General features: G+C 24.4%; 1 protein-coding gene across 2 annotated transcripts; it reads left to right on the forward strand.

The window, feature by feature from the left end:
* The first annotated feature begins 11,283 nt into the window (after positions 1–11,283).
* Positions 11,284–13,584, forward strand: LOC124921904 (PHD finger protein ALFIN-LIKE 9-like). Of its 2 annotated transcripts, none has more exons than XM_047462604.1 (5): positions 11,284–11,637; positions 11,769–11,813; positions 12,564–12,792; positions 13,176–13,218; positions 13,346–13,584. In XM_047462604.1, exons 1-5 carry the CDS (start codon positions 11,538–11,540, stop codon positions 13,427–13,429), a joined length of 501 nt encoding a protein of 166 aa, XP_047318560.1. In that variant the 5' UTR covers positions 11,284–11,537; the 3' UTR covers positions 13,430–13,584. The 2 variants fall into 2 exon arrangements, with proteins under 2 accessions (XP_047318560.1, XP_047318561.1); XM_047462605.1 differs by having other exon boundaries at positions 12,624–12,792.
* Positions 13,585–19,560: the final 5,976 nt, after the last annotated feature.

A 19,560-nucleotide genomic window follows, 5' to 3' on the forward strand; every position in this document is an offset into this window, starting at 1 on the left:
CTCAAATATAAAATACGATTAAAAAAAGAGTAAGAACAAATTCAAAATTAAAACTCCTATAAATCATAAATAGAAGAATAAGAGTATATTTATAGAACACTATGAAAAGAAGACAAAAAGAGTTGATTGATGAAAGAATACAACCAACCAGGGTATGCAAGTACTATCAAGTTTAGATTCCAGTTTAGATTCCAGTCGTTTCTGGAAGTACCGGTGGGATGAAAAACTAATTATTAAAAATGTGTAAGTTGAGTTCACTCTATGAAACAAGTAAGTCTGTAGAGGTGATAAAAGTCAAACTATATTGACGAACGAGATGATGGGGCAAGAAAATCCTTTGGTTCCATATATATACTTTTAACTAGAAAATGTGTGAAATAAAAATGACTGAGTATGTGATCCTCGATGAAGTATCATTTAAAGTTATCGAAAGAGAGGAGTTTGTGAGCTTATTACATGAAGCACAATTGAGGTTTAAGGTTCTTGATCGAAAAAAAGTTGTAGGTATGGTTTTTGATTTATTTTTAGTTGAATTAGTTTTTTTGTTTAAGTTAATATATTTTTTAGGTATCAAAGGTTTAATACGATACCGTACCGAAAGTAAGGTATACCGAAATCAATGTAAGAGAAATCTATGCATTTTTTCAATACCGAAACTTTAGGTAAAGTATAAGGTATGAATAAAAAATTAAGGTATATCGTACCGACTCACCCTTAGACTATCCACAGCAAGGTATCAATTTTTTTCATTTAATATCATGCCACATCAGCTTAACACTTATTTTAACACTCACTTTTTAGCATGTCCTACAGTAGAGTGTTATTCAAGGTAACAAAATTACTTTTTCGCTTTCTCTTACTTCCACATCATTTAAGTATATACACACATAATTTCATTTTTTTAAACCACAAACAATATTATTATCACTTGGTAAATCAAACATACAAATATTATTTAAAACGAAGAAGAAAACAAACACTCTAAACATTAATAATTTGTTAAGTAGTGTTTTTAAAACACTCTAAACATTGGTAATTTGAGCTTGATTTGGGAAGTAATTTGAAAAAAAATTATAGTTTTATGAAGAATCCATGAAAGAGTTTGAAGATTTCAAAAGAAAAGTGATACAAACAATGATGATAATATGGAGGAAAATTTTAGAAATTTTTTGGTTTCCAAATGATACAAACCAAGTCTCTATTTATAGATCTCGAAAAATATGAAATAATGATATATATATTTTTTATTTTGATCAATTATTATGCAAAAGTAGTATTTAAAAAAAAAAAATAACCCACCAACGCTGCCACTTGGCGCGCTGTCATTGGGCCACATCAGCTGGAAATAAAATTTGCACCGGTATCAAAATTTGATACCAATTTTTTAATCCTCAAAATTTGATACTCATTTGTAACACCTGTAGTGGGTGGTCTTAATATTAACGATTGGTTAAACTTAATTGATATTTATAAATAAATAATTAATGTCAGTAATTTAATTACTGAATTTGTTCGAATAGAATAGAAAGTTTTCACTAGCAAATTAAAAAAAAAAAACAGTAATTAAAATTCATCATTTACTGAAATTCAATAATTAAATTATTGAGATGAATTGTTTATTTTTATAAATGTTACATAAGTTAATTATTTTTAAAACGGTTAACATAATAATTTGTTTTTGTATAATTTTAATATTAATGTGTCTTAAATAGTGAGATTTAAATGGTGAGATGTAAAAGAAAATGTCTAAAATCTCAATGGAGAATCATAATAAAAATAAATATAATAACTCAGAATTGAGACCAATTAAAAATTCAATTTCTTTTTTCAAATTTAATAACTCGGCATAGTTAGGATTTTAGAAATTTTGTTGTTAAAGAAATAGATGGCTATTAAACCTTTTTCAGATATAGAATTTAATTTTAATTAAAAATCATTTTAAGTTGTTATTATTATTATTATTTATTTTATTTTTGTTGACAGCTTTAGGGTTGTTTGATGTTGGGTTATTTGATTTTTTAAAATGATGATTTATTTTAGTTTTAAATTTGTTTATTTTTTATAATATTTTTTATATTTAAAATTTGAATTTTATATAAATAAAATAAAATAATTTTAATTAATAAATTAAATTAATGAATGAAAATAATAATAATATGTGATAAATAATTTTTTATTAAAAAAATATCTAAAAAAAATTCTTCATTTTATTTCACTTTGGCTGACAATGTTTTATTAATTTGACAAGGCATAAAAATAAATGACCTGATCACATTGATTAATTATAAATAAAAGTTATAACTGTTTTAATTAATTTTTTTATTACAAACAAATTAGTACTTTTCTATTAATTTGATTTCAGTTTAAATAGATCAAATTTAAAATTTTAAGAATTATGTACAAATTTATATATATAGCTAATAACGCTTAATTTGAAATGTTGAGGGGGTACATCACGCTCTCTCCAAAATAATTCTCATATCACAAGGTATTTTTTCATATTTTTCTCTCTTCATTTATGAATTATTTTTCATTTCCTCATATATATTTTCATGAATTCTATTAATTAAGTTTCATCATTAATTATTTTAGGTCGGTTACTCCTTTATTATATATATACTTATATATATATATATATATATATATTAATATTTTTTTATTAATTATTTTAAAAATAAATTTAATAATTCTCCTCTAAAATATTATATATATTAATTGAATTTTTATAAAAAAACGGTAAGAAGAATAAGAGTTTTAGTTAATATATTATATTAATTATAAAAAAAATATTTATATTAATTCAATTTAACATTAAATATTAAATATAAAAATATACAAGAATAAAAAAACTTTCAGTTATCATATTATAATTATCTATTAATTTAATTTAACATTAAATAATAATCATATCAACGTATAACTACAATTAAATCAATATGTTAAATCAACCCGACTTTTCATCTTCTTCTCCACCCAAATATTTTCTCCTATAAATAATCTTAGATCAACAAGGTTCAATTGAAGAGAGAATAATCATATCGACTCATAATATTTTCAATTTCTCTATCAATATCATGCTTTCAATAATTGAATTTGCATTATGTTATATTTCAACAATTCGTTGTTCACTGTTTTGCATTTTTTTCCAGGAATTTGATCATTTCAGGCAGCTACATCATCGGTCTCCAAGCGTGTTATCTCTGTATCGACTCGTAATCTTCTCAATTTCTCTATAATATAATATTTTCAATAATTGAATTTGTATTAGTTTATGTTTCAACAATCTGTTGTTCACTATTTTGAATTTTTTATTAGGAATTTGATCGTTTCAGGCACCTGCAACAACGTCATACACATTTCATCGATCTTATTTTGAATTCGATCGTTTCAGGCAGCTGCAATAATATCCTACGCATTTATCGATCTTCTTTTGAATCCGATATGGTCAAAGTATGAGTAATGATTAAATTTTATGACTAATTAATAAAATAAAATAAAAAATTAAATGCATATAATCTCTATATTCTTAGCCTAATATTTTTTACTATTTTCCAATTTTTTTTGAAATATTATTATTATTTATTATAACATTTAATTAATTTATTTATTATTCACATTATTTTATAATATTTGTTTAATTAATTTATTTATTATTCTCATTATTGTATAATATTTGTCTTGATTATCCTATTTAATATATTCATATTATATTAATAATAATGTGATTTAGTCTGAATTTAATCATAGCAGGTTGTTAATTCTATCATCATTTATTATTTGGTCATGCGGTGTTATCCTATTTGTTTTCTCGCTAGATACCTATTGTTTTAAGATGATAACGTGATGACTATGTATAAGAAGATCTGTAAAGGGGATTTCAAATGCCCACAAGAAAAATGGGAAGCAAAAAAAGACAATGATTTGAAATCAAGAGAAAACCAAAAAAAATTGCCTCCGTGAATTTAGAAAAAAAAAATTCAATTATTATTTTTTATTTAATTATTTATTTATATTATTTCATAACACAGTCTAATAAAATATTTTATAATAAATTATATTTTAATTATATGTATATAAATATTAGAGATGTACATCAAGTTCTCTCTAAAATGATTTTTATCATCATATGAATTTTCTCTCTTTTATATATATATATATATATATATATATATATATATATATATATATATATATATATATATATATATATATATATATATTCATTAATTCTTAACAAAATTCTTAACAAAATTTCATCATTAATTATTCTACGTCGGTTACTTTTTTATATATATATATATATATATTAATATTTTTTATTAATTATTTTAATAATAAACCTAATAATTCTCGTCTAAAATATTGTATATATTAATTAAAAAAACTGCAAGAATAATAAGAGTTTCAGTTATCATATATTAATTATATGACGTGATGGCTATGTATAGGAAAATCTGTAAAGAGGATTTTAAATGCCCGCAAAAAAAATAGAAGACAAGAATTTGAAATCAAGAGAAAGCCGAAGATTATTTGTCTTTGTGAATTTAGAAAAAAAATTAAAAATTATTATTTTTTATTTAATTATTTATTTTTATTATTTCATAACACAGTCTAATAAGATATTTTATAATAAAATTATAAATAAAATTATATTTTAATTATATGTACATCAAGCTCTCTCCAAAATGATCTTCATTATATATATATATATATATATATATATATAAATATAAAGGGGATTTCAAATGCCAGCAAAAAACTAAGAAGCGAAAGAAGACAAGGATTTGAAATCAAGTGAAAGCCAAAAAAATTTTGCCTCCGTAATTTAGAAAAAAAAATTAAAAATTATTATTTTTTATTTAATTATTTATTTATATTATTTCATAACACAGTCTAATAATATAAGTAAAATTATATTTTAATAAATAATATTAATATTTTAATTATATGTATATAAATGTTGGAGATGTACATCAAACTCTCTTCAAAATGATCTTCATCATCATATGTATCTCTTTCTTATAATGAATATATATATATATATATATATATATATATATATATATATATATATATATATATATATATATATATATATATATATTAAGAATAATAAGAATTTCAGTTATCATATATATTAATTATATAACGTGATGGCTACGTATAGGAAAATCTGTAAAGAAGATTTCAAATGCCCGCAAGAAAAATGAAAGACAATGATTTGAAATCAAGAGAAAGCCTAAGATTCTTTGTCTATGTAAATTTAGAAAAAAAAATTAAAAATTATTATTGTTTATTTAATTATTTATTTTTATTATTTCATAACACAGTCTAATAAGATATTTTATAATGAAATTATAAATAAAATTATATTTTAATAAATAATATTTTAATTATATGTACATCAAGCTCTCTCCAAAATGATCTTCATATATTCATCATTTCTTAACAATGTTACATCATTAATTATTCTATGTCGGTTACTTTTTTATATATATACTTTTATATATATATAAATATTTTTTATTAATTATTTTAAAAGTAAAACCTAATAATTCTCATCTAAAATGTTATATATATTAATTATAAAAAACTGCAAGAATAATAAGAGTTTCAGTTATCATATATATTAATTATAAAAAATTATTAGTTAGTGAAATTTTGATCATTTTATCATAAAACTCGTTTATAAAAAGATATTTTGATTTTTTTATTGCATTATTTTCTAATTTTGTTTGGTTTGTTTTAGGTACTTTAAATCATTGTAGGTCATTATACTTTTGGATGCAAGCTATTGTACTTCTAAATGTTTGTTCACTTAAAATACTTTAATTTTAAGATAATTGTGTTTAGCTCTAGATTTATATATTCATATGTATACACTAACTTGGAATAATTAAAATCAAGTATTTTGTTTAATACTCTTATTTTTATTGAAATAATAATGTGTTTTATAAATTTAATTTTATTGTGCAACTTTTATTTTTATGGTAATACTTTTGTTTTTTATACTCCTATTTTTAAAGAAAAAATGTTACTAAAAATAAACTCAATAAATATAACATACCATCCATATATATTAATATTTTTTATTAAATATTTCATCTAAATAATTTGATTATTTATAAATAAATTCAACTAAAATAAACCCTTCTCATCTAAAAAGTCATCTATAATTATTGAGATTTGTATTAAATATTAATATTAATTATGAAAATTATTTAAGAAATTTAAATTATAAAAAAATATACTTTACGGATAATAAATATTATTATAACCTCACATCCATAAAATAAATTATTTAGTTTCATTCTAATTTATAACTAATTAATGAAAATAATACCTTTGGACGGTTGGAGATGGAATTACTTCGATCATTTGTACAAGTATTTTTTTTTCTCTAATTACTATTATTCTAGATACGTCATGGTATAGCATTATTTGGACTACAAGATCAAACCAGACTCTAGAGAAATATTTGATAAGTAATAGTCAACAAATTGGTATTCATTTATCAACGGATTTTTTTCTTCTATTTGAACTTATTTCAATAATTCTTTTAGTAGCCTTAATAGGTGCAATCACAAACATAGTTAGAGCCCTCATGTGTCTTGAACTTATATTAAATGCAGTTAATATAAATTTTGTAACATTTTCTGATTTTTTTTTATAGTCGTCAATTAAAAAAAATATATTTTACGGATAATAAATATTATTATAACCTCACATCCATAAAATAAATTATTTAGTTTCATTCTAATTTATAACTAATTAATGAAAACAATACATTTGGACGGTTGGAGATGGAATTACTTCGATAATTTGTACAAGTATTTTTTTTCTCTAATTACTATTATTCTAGATACGTTCTAAATACGTCATGGTATAGCATTATTTGGACTACAAGATAAAACCAGACTCTAGAACAATATTTGATAAGTAATAGTCAACAAATTGGTATTCATTTATCAAAATATAAATTTTGTAACATTTTCTGGTTTTTTTTATAGTCGTCAATTAAAAAAATATACTTTATGGATAATAAATATTATTATAACCTCACATCCATAAAATAAATTATTTAGTTTCATTCTAATTTATAACTAATTAATGAAAATAATACCTTTGGACGGTTGGAGATGGAATATTAATAATTTTATATTATATATAATATAAGTAGTTTAGTCAGTTAAATATTATAATAGTTTTGAAAAGATTCTTATGTTCAAACTTTGATAAGGTACTTATTTTTTAAAATATTTTTTTAGGGCCCTAAGAGGGAGGTGACTAGACGGCTCATAAATTTTTTTTTTGAGAAAAAAAATTGGACAACGGATTAAGTATGTACGTAGCCCGCAAACACACTTAATTATTTAACTAGGTGCAGAACTTGTCGCCCGCCTGACGAGCTCGAACCCAAGACCTTATAGTGAGAATATCCACTTCTTGTTCTTGTTGTCGTATGGTTGCATAGATTTTCCTTACCCAGGGGATAGTTGTGACGAAAAAAAATTCTTACTTACATATGTGTCAATAGGATTAGCTAAAGAGAAAAACTGTGAGTGGATTTAATTTATATGTAAATCTACTAGCAGTTATAATGAGACAAATTTATCATATTTTAGATTAATTATTTGATGAGAAATGAAAAAATAACAAAACTATATGAATTTGGAAATGTAAAATTGGGAGAATGAATTCCCTTAATAAGTTAATTCAATTCAAAAGAGTAACTATAAGGACAATGTCAGTTATTAGATAATTTGGCTAAAATTTGAAATGAGCTCTCAAATTTTGGTTGTCCAATTTGAGATTTCCTACCTCCAAATGAGATGGTTGCAAAATCTAATAACCATTTTCGTTATAACTTTCCGAGTCCGAGAGCCCAAACGACATGGCCCAATATATCATACGGGCTTTCTTTGGACTTTATTTTTTCTTTTTATCTTTTATGATGAAAATAAATGAAACCCTAAATATAATACAAATCCTATAAATAGAGTCTACTAATACCTAGCCGCCGTATCCAAAACTTTCCAGTGAAAGAATGGGATAAGCGAGACTCAGACACATCAAGTTTGGCGACAACCATAAGGAGGACATGACATTGGTTGTTGATGAAATCATTCGGGTGGACGACAATAGTCTTAGTTGGTGTTTTGTGAACACATTGAAATTTTATGCGAAAAGAAATAAGGTAACGTGAAAACACAATTCTAATTCTTCATGACATTGATTTGAAATAAAAAATATTAATATCGAAGATCTATATACTAAATTTTACGAGTATTCTTATGTGTATTTGACCTTAATTGTTTTCATGATAACAGGTGATTGAAATCATCCTTTCAAGAATAAACCAACCAACACCTAAACGGTTTCTTGTGACCATTACGATAGAAAATGAGTGTGTGGAGGAAAATTCCTACATAAATTTAAAGAAGAAGAGTTTTTCAAAATATGAGAAAGTAAGTGTTATTTGCTTTTAAATATGTTAATATCTATGATAAATTGATATAATAACATTACTTTTCAATTTTATCTTGCAGAAAGTTATTTATTCATTAAAGATTTATTATCCTAAGTTTCAACATTAAATTCTCAAGTTCGATTCTCATTGAAAAGACGATGCAAATTGATTTACCATAGAGAGTGCACAAACATGTGCAATATTTTAGAGGATCTAGAACGAATGACGAAACAGATGATAAATTTGCTCAAGTTGATTCTTTCAATTAAAATTAATTCATCATTTATAGCGTCTAAAGTTTTTTTTTTACTGTTTGGGATTTTGTAACATTAATGTTTGGTTGAAATTAGTTGAGAGTATAAGAAAATATAAATTGTATTGATTTTATAATTTTGTGTTGAATTGGTCGTATAAAAAATGAATAATTTTGTTAATTAAATTGTTTATTCTAACTTAATTTATTGTTATGAAATTTTATTATCATTATTTAATATTTTAATCATGATATTTTACACAATTATTTAATATATACATTATAAATTCATTTTTGTTATTAATTTTATTTATGTTATTTAAAATTTTACTATTAAAATTTTAATTTAATTTTTAACTATTATGTTTAATTTCATTATTATAATTACTAATCTTTTTTGTTTCAAAGATGAGACTTTTTCTTAATTAAATATTCTTCTTATTAGTTACTCCATTTTATACCATAGATTCTAATATAATATAATTTTTTTTATTAAAATATAATTATATATACTGTTGAGATATAAATTTAGCCTATCAGTTTAATTAATGATAATTAAATATTTTATATGTTTTATAATTTTTATTTGATAAAAATATAAGAATTTAAAATAAATAATGTTTAAAAAGACTATTTTCAATATATTAAAATATAAATTAATTATCTAAAATTATGTTATTAATTAGTTATGTAATTAATTAATAATTAAGTTAATAAATATTTAAGATAAAATTAAGAGAAACCATCACAACTCTGAATTTTTAAACCCAATAAAATTTAACACTCCAATTATTATTTTTATTTTCTTTACAAATTATAAACAATAAAATATTATATATATGTACTTAGAAGTCATCATCACCTTTATTTAAGGCACATTGGGATATTAATAAATACAAAGATATAAACACTATTGTCAACCAAACAAGACTTCTATAAGAGATAAAAAATATTAAATAAAAATATTTTTTACAGATTTACTTAATCTGTCCAAGATTAAGTAAATATTGAACTATATATAATTAATTTGTTTTTAATTAATGATAATATCAGTAATCTTTATAGACATGCCTTATCACCAAATAAACTTTTTGGAAAATAATCTCAATGCAAATATTTTTTTTAAAATAAAACTGAACATATAAATTAAAATATAAATGATAATAAATCTACACTATTTAATTTTTTTAGATAGTCTTACTTTTGTTTAAACTATGTTTCAATCTAATTTTTTTCCGCTAAAGTCATATATATATATATATATATAAATTCAAAGTTCAAAAATTTATGAAGCAAAATTATATTTTATACTAAATTTAGTGGACAAAATAATTTATGGCAATATGAACTAATTGTTAATAGTGATTCCTTAAATTGATATTAACATACACTGATTATATTGACCAAATTTAAACTGATAAAATCTTAAATATTATATTTACAACTCTCTTCGTCAAATTTAATACTGTCTTTATAAAAAAATTTAAATATTTATTACTTATGAATTAACACTCTAAGAAAGTTAAGCTTTTACTTTTTCTTCCATTTTTTTAATATTATTTTCATTTTTTATTTATTTCAAATATATTAAATTTGACTTCAGATCAACATAAAATAAATATTTTTTTTTTTTTGTCAAAAACCTAAAATGTTTTTTTCCTCATAATATTACTTTAAATTAATATTGGTCCTCAATTAATTTTTTCAATCAATTTTAACCCAAACTTTGATATTAAAGTCAATAAATAACTAATATTTTTATTGTTTAAATTTGGTTCTAAAATTTGATCTTAACGAATGTGGTTGAAAATACATATATTATTGTTTAAATATATTTATATTACAATTTAACCTAAAACAATATTAAAACCAATCAAGTATTTTTCTTTAATTATTTACTATTAAACATTCAATATTTAAATTATTTAGTCCCAACTATAAGGTTAAAATGGTAGGTCTTCCTTCGTATATCTTCACTTCATTTAGGTTTATGGTGGTCTAGGGTTCATACTACTCTTCTTTTCAGGCTGGTGGTTCAGGTACATCGCCATGCAAGATTCCAAGATCTCCAAGAACTCCAAAGTAAATAAGACATCTATCTTTTAGAAACGTAGATGATAGAAAACTTTGTGAAGTTCTTCAAAATTATCGACTTCAACATCGCAACCAAAATGGCTAAATTCCCGTTCAAAGTTTTGAAATTAGCTTGACAAGATAGTTCAAATACAACAGATTGCGCAATATACTGTATGAGACGTATTCAAACTTATTTGGGCGATACAAAGTGGGACTGTGGTCTAGCCATAACAAATGTAAGTTACATATTTCACATTTTTATTGTTTTATAATTTTTTATTAAAATGTTGAATTATCATGTTCAAATTTAAACAAAAATTTAAACCATATTTTTTGGAAATATTTAGAAATTATAAAAGAAAATCTCCGAAAAGGTATAAGTTGTATTTAAATAAGTAGTACAATGTTGTATTTTCTAAATTTCAATCATATTTGTTTTTCTAGTCTTCAATTCTTTTCGATTTTATAACAAAATGTTAAAAAACCACCTTTCGGGTCCAAAACCATTATTTCGGAACAAGAAACCATTATTTCTGGATAAGAAACCAACCTTTCGCAAACCAACGTTATTATGTATACTCTCATCTCTTCAGCAGCTCACGGCTTGGAAATTCGAGCGGTCAATCTCGGTGGTTGGCTCGTCACCGAAGGATGGATCAAACCATCTGTTCGATTCAATACCCAACAAAGATTTCCTTGTAATCTCTCTTTCTCTCTCTATATCGCCGATTTTCAGAGATGGGAGGGAGTACGCCGGTAAACTCCCGAACAGTAGTAGAAGACGTTTTCGTAGACTACAAAGGACGAAGAGCCGGTCTGATTAAAGCTCTCACCGCCGGTAATTGTGTCTCCTCTCTTTCTTATCTTCTCTATCGTTTAAAACTGTTATTAATTGATTCAAGATGTCGATCGACTATCCACCACTGGTTGTTTCTTGGTTTAATTTTACATTTTCTCCGTTTGATGCAGATGTTGAAGAATTTGTCCGTATGTCTGTCTGTCTGTGTAACCCTGGTTTGTTCCTTTCAACAACATTTGTTTAATTCGCTTTTTTGGTAGATTTATGTTTAACCTAACCGTCAATCGAATTGAAATTCAGCTATCTGAATATCTCAGAACTTCAAATTTATGCATATATTCTTTTCAATTTTGTTGTTATATATATATATATATTTATTCTATTGAAAGTTATATGCATCTGTGAAAGACATGTCACTGTGAAGTGGATGATAGTGGGGACAACTTTTAATAGAATATATGATGATGATAAGATAATCATCAGTTTATTTGACTTATTTGGTTTAATATGTGCAAATTGAGGGTACAGATGGAGGAGACTATTTGATCTTATGATTGATATGGTTCAAATTATTCCTCTCTTGTTCATTGTTCTTGAAACAGTTCAAATCTATTTTATCAATAGATTTGAATATTACTAGAAAGTAGAAACACGATCTTGCTTTTTAGAATGTAGCCAAATGTCTAGCAAACAGACTGGGAGGGGTTTTACCATCTATTGATTGTGATTTACATGTTTACTGTTAAGTATTTGAAATTATGTTGATGTCACATGAGATGAACTTGAAATTATGATGGATTGCAGAGAAGGAAAATCTTTGTCTTTATGGACTTCCTAATGAGCAGTGTGAAGTGAATTGAGAGGGGTTTTACGACCTATTGATTGTGATCACATGTTTAGTGTTAAGTATTTGAAATTATGTTGATGTTAACATGAGATGAACTTGAAATTATGATGGATGGAAGATAAGGAAAATCTTTGTCTTTATGGACTTCCTAATGAGCAATGGGAAGTGAATTTACCAGCTGAAGAGGTGCCACCAGAGCTTCCCGAACCTGTGTTGGGTATTAACTTTGTTAGAGATGGAATGCAAGAGAATGATTGGCTATCTTTAGTATCGGCTCATAGTGATGCATGGTTGTTGTCGATTGCATACTATTTTGGTGCTAGATTTGGATTTGACAAATCTGATAGGTATGTTTCTCGATTTTGATTGACCCCATTTTCACTTATGTAAATACTAGATTGAGTTCATCATCTTTCTTTTGATAATTCAAATTCATAGTTATTTGCTTCTCGAGCTTTTACTTATCATTTGTTAGTTTCGTGTGAAGGATAACATAAGAATGATAAAAGAGTTCCAAAAACAACCTACTATACTTAAATGCAAAACACTACATAAAGATAACAATCTACTATGCTTCTTGAGCTTTTACTTTAACATAAGAATGATAAAGAGTTCCAAAAACAACCTACTATACTTAAATGCAAAACATTACATAAAGATAACATTGAACTAAAAAAACCATCATCATGTTATCTATTACTTACTTAGTGTTGGATCTCAATTCTTCCAGCACCCAGAGTTGTCATCTCAAGCATATACTCCACATGTTGCAAGTAAGTCTCTGCCTCCATCACTTGTACCTCTCTTAATGCATTGTCTATCTCCTCTTTCATTTTTCCTGTTACTAATTGAGAGGCGTATTCTACAAAAAAAAAAAAAAAAAATTCCAAATTTTCCAAGCTCGATGTAGTAACAGAAACATCAACAGCAGCATGGTCAACCTCCATATCAATTGGCTGTTCAGGTTCCTGCGTCTCCACTTGATCATTCTTCTTCTTTGAGTTGGATCTCGATTTTTTCAGCAGCAAATGTGTCATCTCACGCATATATTTCAAGTGTTGTACGTAATTCTCTTTCTTCTTCACTTGTAACACTTGTAAGTGCGTGACGATATTTTCTAATTACTATTATTCTAGATACGTCATGGTATAGCATTATTTGGACTACAAGATCAAACTAGACTCTAGAGCAATATTTGATAAGTAATAGTCAACAAATTGGTATTCATTTATCAACGGATTTTTTTCTTCTATTTGAACTTATTTCAATAATTCTTTTAGTAGCCTTAATAGGTGCAATCACAAACATAGTTAGAGCCCTCACGTGTCTTGAACTTATATTAAATGCAGTTAATATAAATTTTGTAACATTTTCTGATTTTTTTTTTATAGTCGTCAATTAAAAAATATATTTTACGGATAATAAATATTATTATAACCTCACATCCATAAAATAAATTATTTAGTTTCATTCTAATTTATAACTAATTAATGAAAACAATACCTTTGGACGGTTGGAAATGGAATTACTTCGATAATTTATACTAAGTATTTTTTTTTCTCTAATTACTATTATTCTAGATATAAGTAATAGTCAACAAATTGGTATTCATTTATCAACAGATTTTTTTCTTCCATTTGAATTTATTTCAATAATTCTTTTAGTAGCCTTAATAGGTGCAATCACAAACATAGTTATGTGTCTTGAACTTATATTAAATGCAGTTAATATAAATTTTGTAACATTTTCTGATTTTTTTTTATCAATTAAAATGATCCATTTTCTCCATTTTTATTATAGTTATTGCAGCCGCCGAAGCAGCCATTGAACTTGCTATTGTTTCATCCATTTATCGTAACAAAAAATCACTTGTATTAACCAATCTAAATTATTAAAATAATTAGTATTCAGTATATAAATAAAAAGATTTTCAAAATGAAAATATTGCTCAAAAATTTGAATAAGAATATATGTTATGTAAGATATAATTCGGAAAACATAAAAAAAGAAATTAGTTATGAGTAATTATTTCTTCGTATAAGTAAATACCTAATATTATAGGTATATATATGAAAAAAAATTATAGAACAAACTTTTATGAATCAAATATTTTTATATACATATAAACATAAATTTGCAATATTTATTTATTTATTTTTTTGATTTTATTTTTTTAATATTAAATAATGATTTTTTTAATATAAATTTAGTGGCGTTTTTTTTAATTAATAGTCATATAAATTATATATTCATATATATATATAATATAAATAGTGGGGAATATTTATATAAAATTAATTATGAAAAACAACTAATTCTATTATTAATTTAAACTATTGAAAACAAAATAAAAAAAATTAAGTTAAAATAGATTATTTAATATGAATCATTTTATAATTTTAAATGACCATATATAAAAATTGAAAGACAATAGTTTAAGATATCATATATTATCGAAAAAAGAAGACAGGTTGAATTATATATTAATAAAAAACAACTTTCACTAAACGAAATTAGAGAATGTAAAATAAAAAATAGAAATTAAATCTTTTGTCCTTTTCGTCCTAATAAATTGTCATTCGAGGATCTCCAAATTTGTTTGTATTTTTAACAATCTAATTAAGACAATAAAATATTAAACAATAATAATAAATAATTTATTTATTAATAATATTGAAAAAAATACATGTTCAACAACTTTTAAAGTTGATATTTTTCCTTAATAAAATTTATTTAATATATAAACACGTTTTAAAAACCTAAAAAAGACATTAAAATAGATAAAAAAAAAAACAATTTATTTGAACTCAAAAAATTGAAAAAGTACAACCTAATTCATATATATATATATATATATATATATATATATATATATATATATATATTTCCATTAAACAAAGAGCCAAAATAAAAAACAGAAAAGAAGTTTCTTATACAAAATTTATTTAGGATAACACAAAATCCATAAACTACAATAATAAGTTGGAGGATTAAATTATTAAATATTACCAATATCCTCAAGCCGAAAGATTGACTTCAATCTTATATTTATTAAAAGCAATCCTGCCTTGGTCATCTCTAGCATCACAGAGGAGAGAAAACTTCAACAGTGTCAATGGAAACCATCTCCACCTTCACCGGCCGGCTCCATCCAAAATCCGTCTCATACAACTCAAAACGCGGCAACCCACCAATGCCATACAATTTTGGACCAACAAAGGTTGAATCCGCATCAGATAACCATGCATCAAATAACCAGTTCTCTATCCCCTTCACAACTCCTTTAGCCAAACAATTGCCTTTAGAATCGCAGCTGACGTCATCGTCATCGCTAGACCATTATTATAACATTCCATTCATATATATTAATAATTTATCCAAATAATTAACATCAAACAAAACCAACCCCTTCAGTTTATTTCAGCCATAATTCATAACTAATTAATGTAAATATTGTCGAAATTGAATTATAAGAATTTCAACACCAACAAAAAAAATGAGTTTCATTTTACAAAATTTTAGACAAATTATTTAGGTGGTACAAATAAATTCATAAACAATTGATACTTTATATTATTATTATTATTAACTTTATTATTATTATTTTTTTTTGTCATGTTTTAACTTTAATGTTATATTGCTGGATGTTCAATATCTACTTTATTTTAGTATTTATATTTGTATTTTCTTTTCATTTGGTAATAAATTTATTTATTTTCTTGTTACTATTCTATATTTTGGTGATTTAAAATTGAAATAATAAGATGTTTATTGAGAAGGTTACTAAACTCTTAGCCTTTTGATATTATATTTTTCATTTCTTACTACTTTTTCATCTATTTCATTTAAAATGAAATTATCTACAAGAACATAAAAAGAGAAATTTTGAACATCAATTTTATTGTTTGAATGTGTAAAACCACTAAATTCTTATCAGATGGATGATGATTTCAATCGTATTTATTGATCTATGTAATTTAATTTGGATAAATTTTGATTGAATCGACACTATGAATAAGAGTTTTGTTTGATATTTATAGTCTCAAATTGTAGGACTTTTAATTGATATTTATAGTCATAAATTTTGAGAAATTAAAACTTCTTATTTCTCGTGTTGTGTCTAATTACAATCCTTACAACCTTAAAAAAATGTAGTAATAATTGTCCAATTATCGATATTCATTCCACTTATTATTTCATCTTATATTATTTTTATGTTTATAACTTAGAGTAACTATTATAATATCTAATGATATTAGAATCTCAAAAAATAACACAAAGGAATCCATTTGAATGGTAGATTTAATTAGCGTGGACAACTACAAGCATTTAGTGGTCGTACGACGAACACGATAATTTATTAAGACGGAAAAAAACAAAAAATGTAATTTTTTTTTTTCATTTTTTTACATATTTTTTTAATTAATATATGTGTTAAACGAACTTTTTGCTAGTGAATAATAGTTTCACTACATTGAATTGTATTTTTAAAATTTTCATATTTTTCTTCTTCACACCTTTTATTCGTCATACCCTATAAGGTCAATATCTTCCGCTCATCTCTGTTTTTTGATTGTTTAATCCGATCAACTTTGAAAATGGTGTAACAGTTACCTCCACCCAACTTTTCGACGACCGGTGCTACATGGTAGTATGATGATGTGCCAATATGACGCGACAATTTTAAGTCAATCGTAATTAAAAAAAATGTTATTATAATTTTTTATATAAAAAATTAATTCAACTAATTTTAATTTAATACGTTTTTAAAATAGATGCAAATTCTTCTTAGTTAACCTATATTTATGTATTAGACTTAATTATGCAATTATATATATTATTTAATACAATATTCTCTATAATCTAAGTATCATTTTTTGTTTCAAGCAAACCAACTCTATAGTCTTCTTTGGCTCAATCAATAAGTACTCTAGTCATAAATGAAGGATCTGATAAATGTATTATTATATTTTTCTGATAATATTATATCATTATTTCTGTGTTAACGTTTTTTTTTTTCTCAACTATCATAGTCTTGAATTTATTTATTTTTGGGTATTGTTTATTCCAGCAGTTTATGCTCATGTGATTTTACTTTGTTATCTAGTTTATTTAATCAGCAAAGTCATCATGACGTTAATACATTTGAACACTTACAAGTAACATCAAGCACCTTTCTATTTGTTATTTCATTCTAGCATTCAATGTCGGTGTGATTCGATCTTCTTCGCTTGTTTATTAATCACACTTCTATTATGTCGTTGATGAATTTCAACACTCACGAATTTATAAGTCTTGAAAAACAAAACATAAATCTCGTCTTCAACACCATCAAGTTGTCCAAATCTTTTACTTCTTGAATTTGAGAAAAAAAAATGTTATCATATGAATAATATATTTGTAAGATATTAGCACAACAAATATCATACAAAAATATTATATTATATGATAGCATACCTTCTCGAAGATGAAAAATATTTAGACAACTTAAAGTTAAAGACGAAATTGTAAAATATTAATGTTATATTCTAATTAATAAAATAAATATTTGTTACGAGAAATATATTATTAAATATATTTGTAAAATATTATCACAATATTATATTATGATATTATCTTACAAATATATTATTCTAGATGATAACAAGTCAGATGATTATGTTATCATTGATTATTCGGATAAAATTTCGACACTCAATTCTCTTGAGCTCACTCGTTTACATCTTTCTACAATCTAAGCAACATATCGTGGAGGAAATGACCCAAATGGTAGATAAATACACTTCTACACTCAATCCTCAATCCTCTTGAGCTCACTCGTTTACATCTTTCTACAATCTAAGCAACATATTGTGGAGGAAATGGCCCAAATAGAAGATAAATACGAGGAAGAAGTGTGAGACTCTATAGAGTTCATTTCAACAATGTGATTTGCAAAAAAAAGCTTGAAATTGTGTAGAGAAAATGATACATTCTGGGATAAATGACAAATTTAAGTTGGATTAGTGCAAGATTTACTCAATTAAACATGTACTAAGATTGACAAGGAATAAAGAAATCATACTCAAGCACATTAATGAGATCAATGGTCTGCAAATTAATGTGATGTTGTAATGTTTAAACAGAATGTCTATGAAATGTATATCATTGCATCACGAAGTGCAACTTGTCCATCGTGTGATAAAAAAATAATTGCATGCCGCATTGTGAAACAAAACTATGGTGCAGAGAGAAACAACAATACACCTTATTTAAGTTTTGTGGAGTAATGGGGGAGAAGTCATTCCTTACTAATAAAATGACAGAAATCTTTATGGGCTAAAGAAATGAGATTACTATCAAATCAAAAGAAAGAAAGAAAAAAAAAGAAGCTATATGAACTTCTTTTGAAGATGATGGCTTCAATGAAAGAAGAAAAAATAAAGAACGAGGTTCGTCGAGACAAAGAAAATGTTAAAATTGACCTATTAAAAAAATTTAAGACTAAAGAGGTTGAAGGCTGATTGTTGATGAAGAAAATACTGTCTATATTGAGTAGTTTGAAAAAAATAGAGATTGCTATATTTGGCTTGCTAAAAATGAATTGACTATAGGGGCATGAGAATCGAGTAGTTTGATGTTTCATTTTGTTTTTGCCAAGACTGAGTTTATTCTAGTTTACTAAGTTTTTTTTTTTTAAGGAGATGGTAGAAAATAATAATAAATTAGTTTTATTAATCGTAGTTAGTAGTGAAATTCCTATATAAATAAGGCCGACCATGTCGTAAGCCTAGCAAGCCTCCCAGGCAGCCTTTTTAATAAAATAAAAAAGATATAAATGATTTAACCAAATGGTTTACGATGAAAATATAAGATTATTATTTGGTCATGAGTTCTCATGTCACCAAAACTTATCTTTTTAATCGTCTTTTTAGTTGTCAAAATTCACGTTCCAAAACTTGGGACCGACTTTGTATATAAATGAGAGATTTAATTGTTTAATAAAAAACTTCAATAATAATACTGTAAGGGTCCTAATTGTTAAGTCTAAAGTTGTGGTTAATTTGGATATATCTGTGAGAGTAAATGAATAGTTGAGTTGGATCGTGGGTTGACCCGTTTATAAATTGAAACGG

Source organism: Impatiens glandulifera, chromosome 1 (genome assembly GCF_907164915.1).
Source record: "Impatiens glandulifera chromosome 1, dImpGla2.1, whole genome shotgun sequence".
NCBI lineage: Eukaryota > Viridiplantae > Streptophyta > Magnoliopsida > Ericales > Balsaminaceae > Impatiens > Impatiens glandulifera.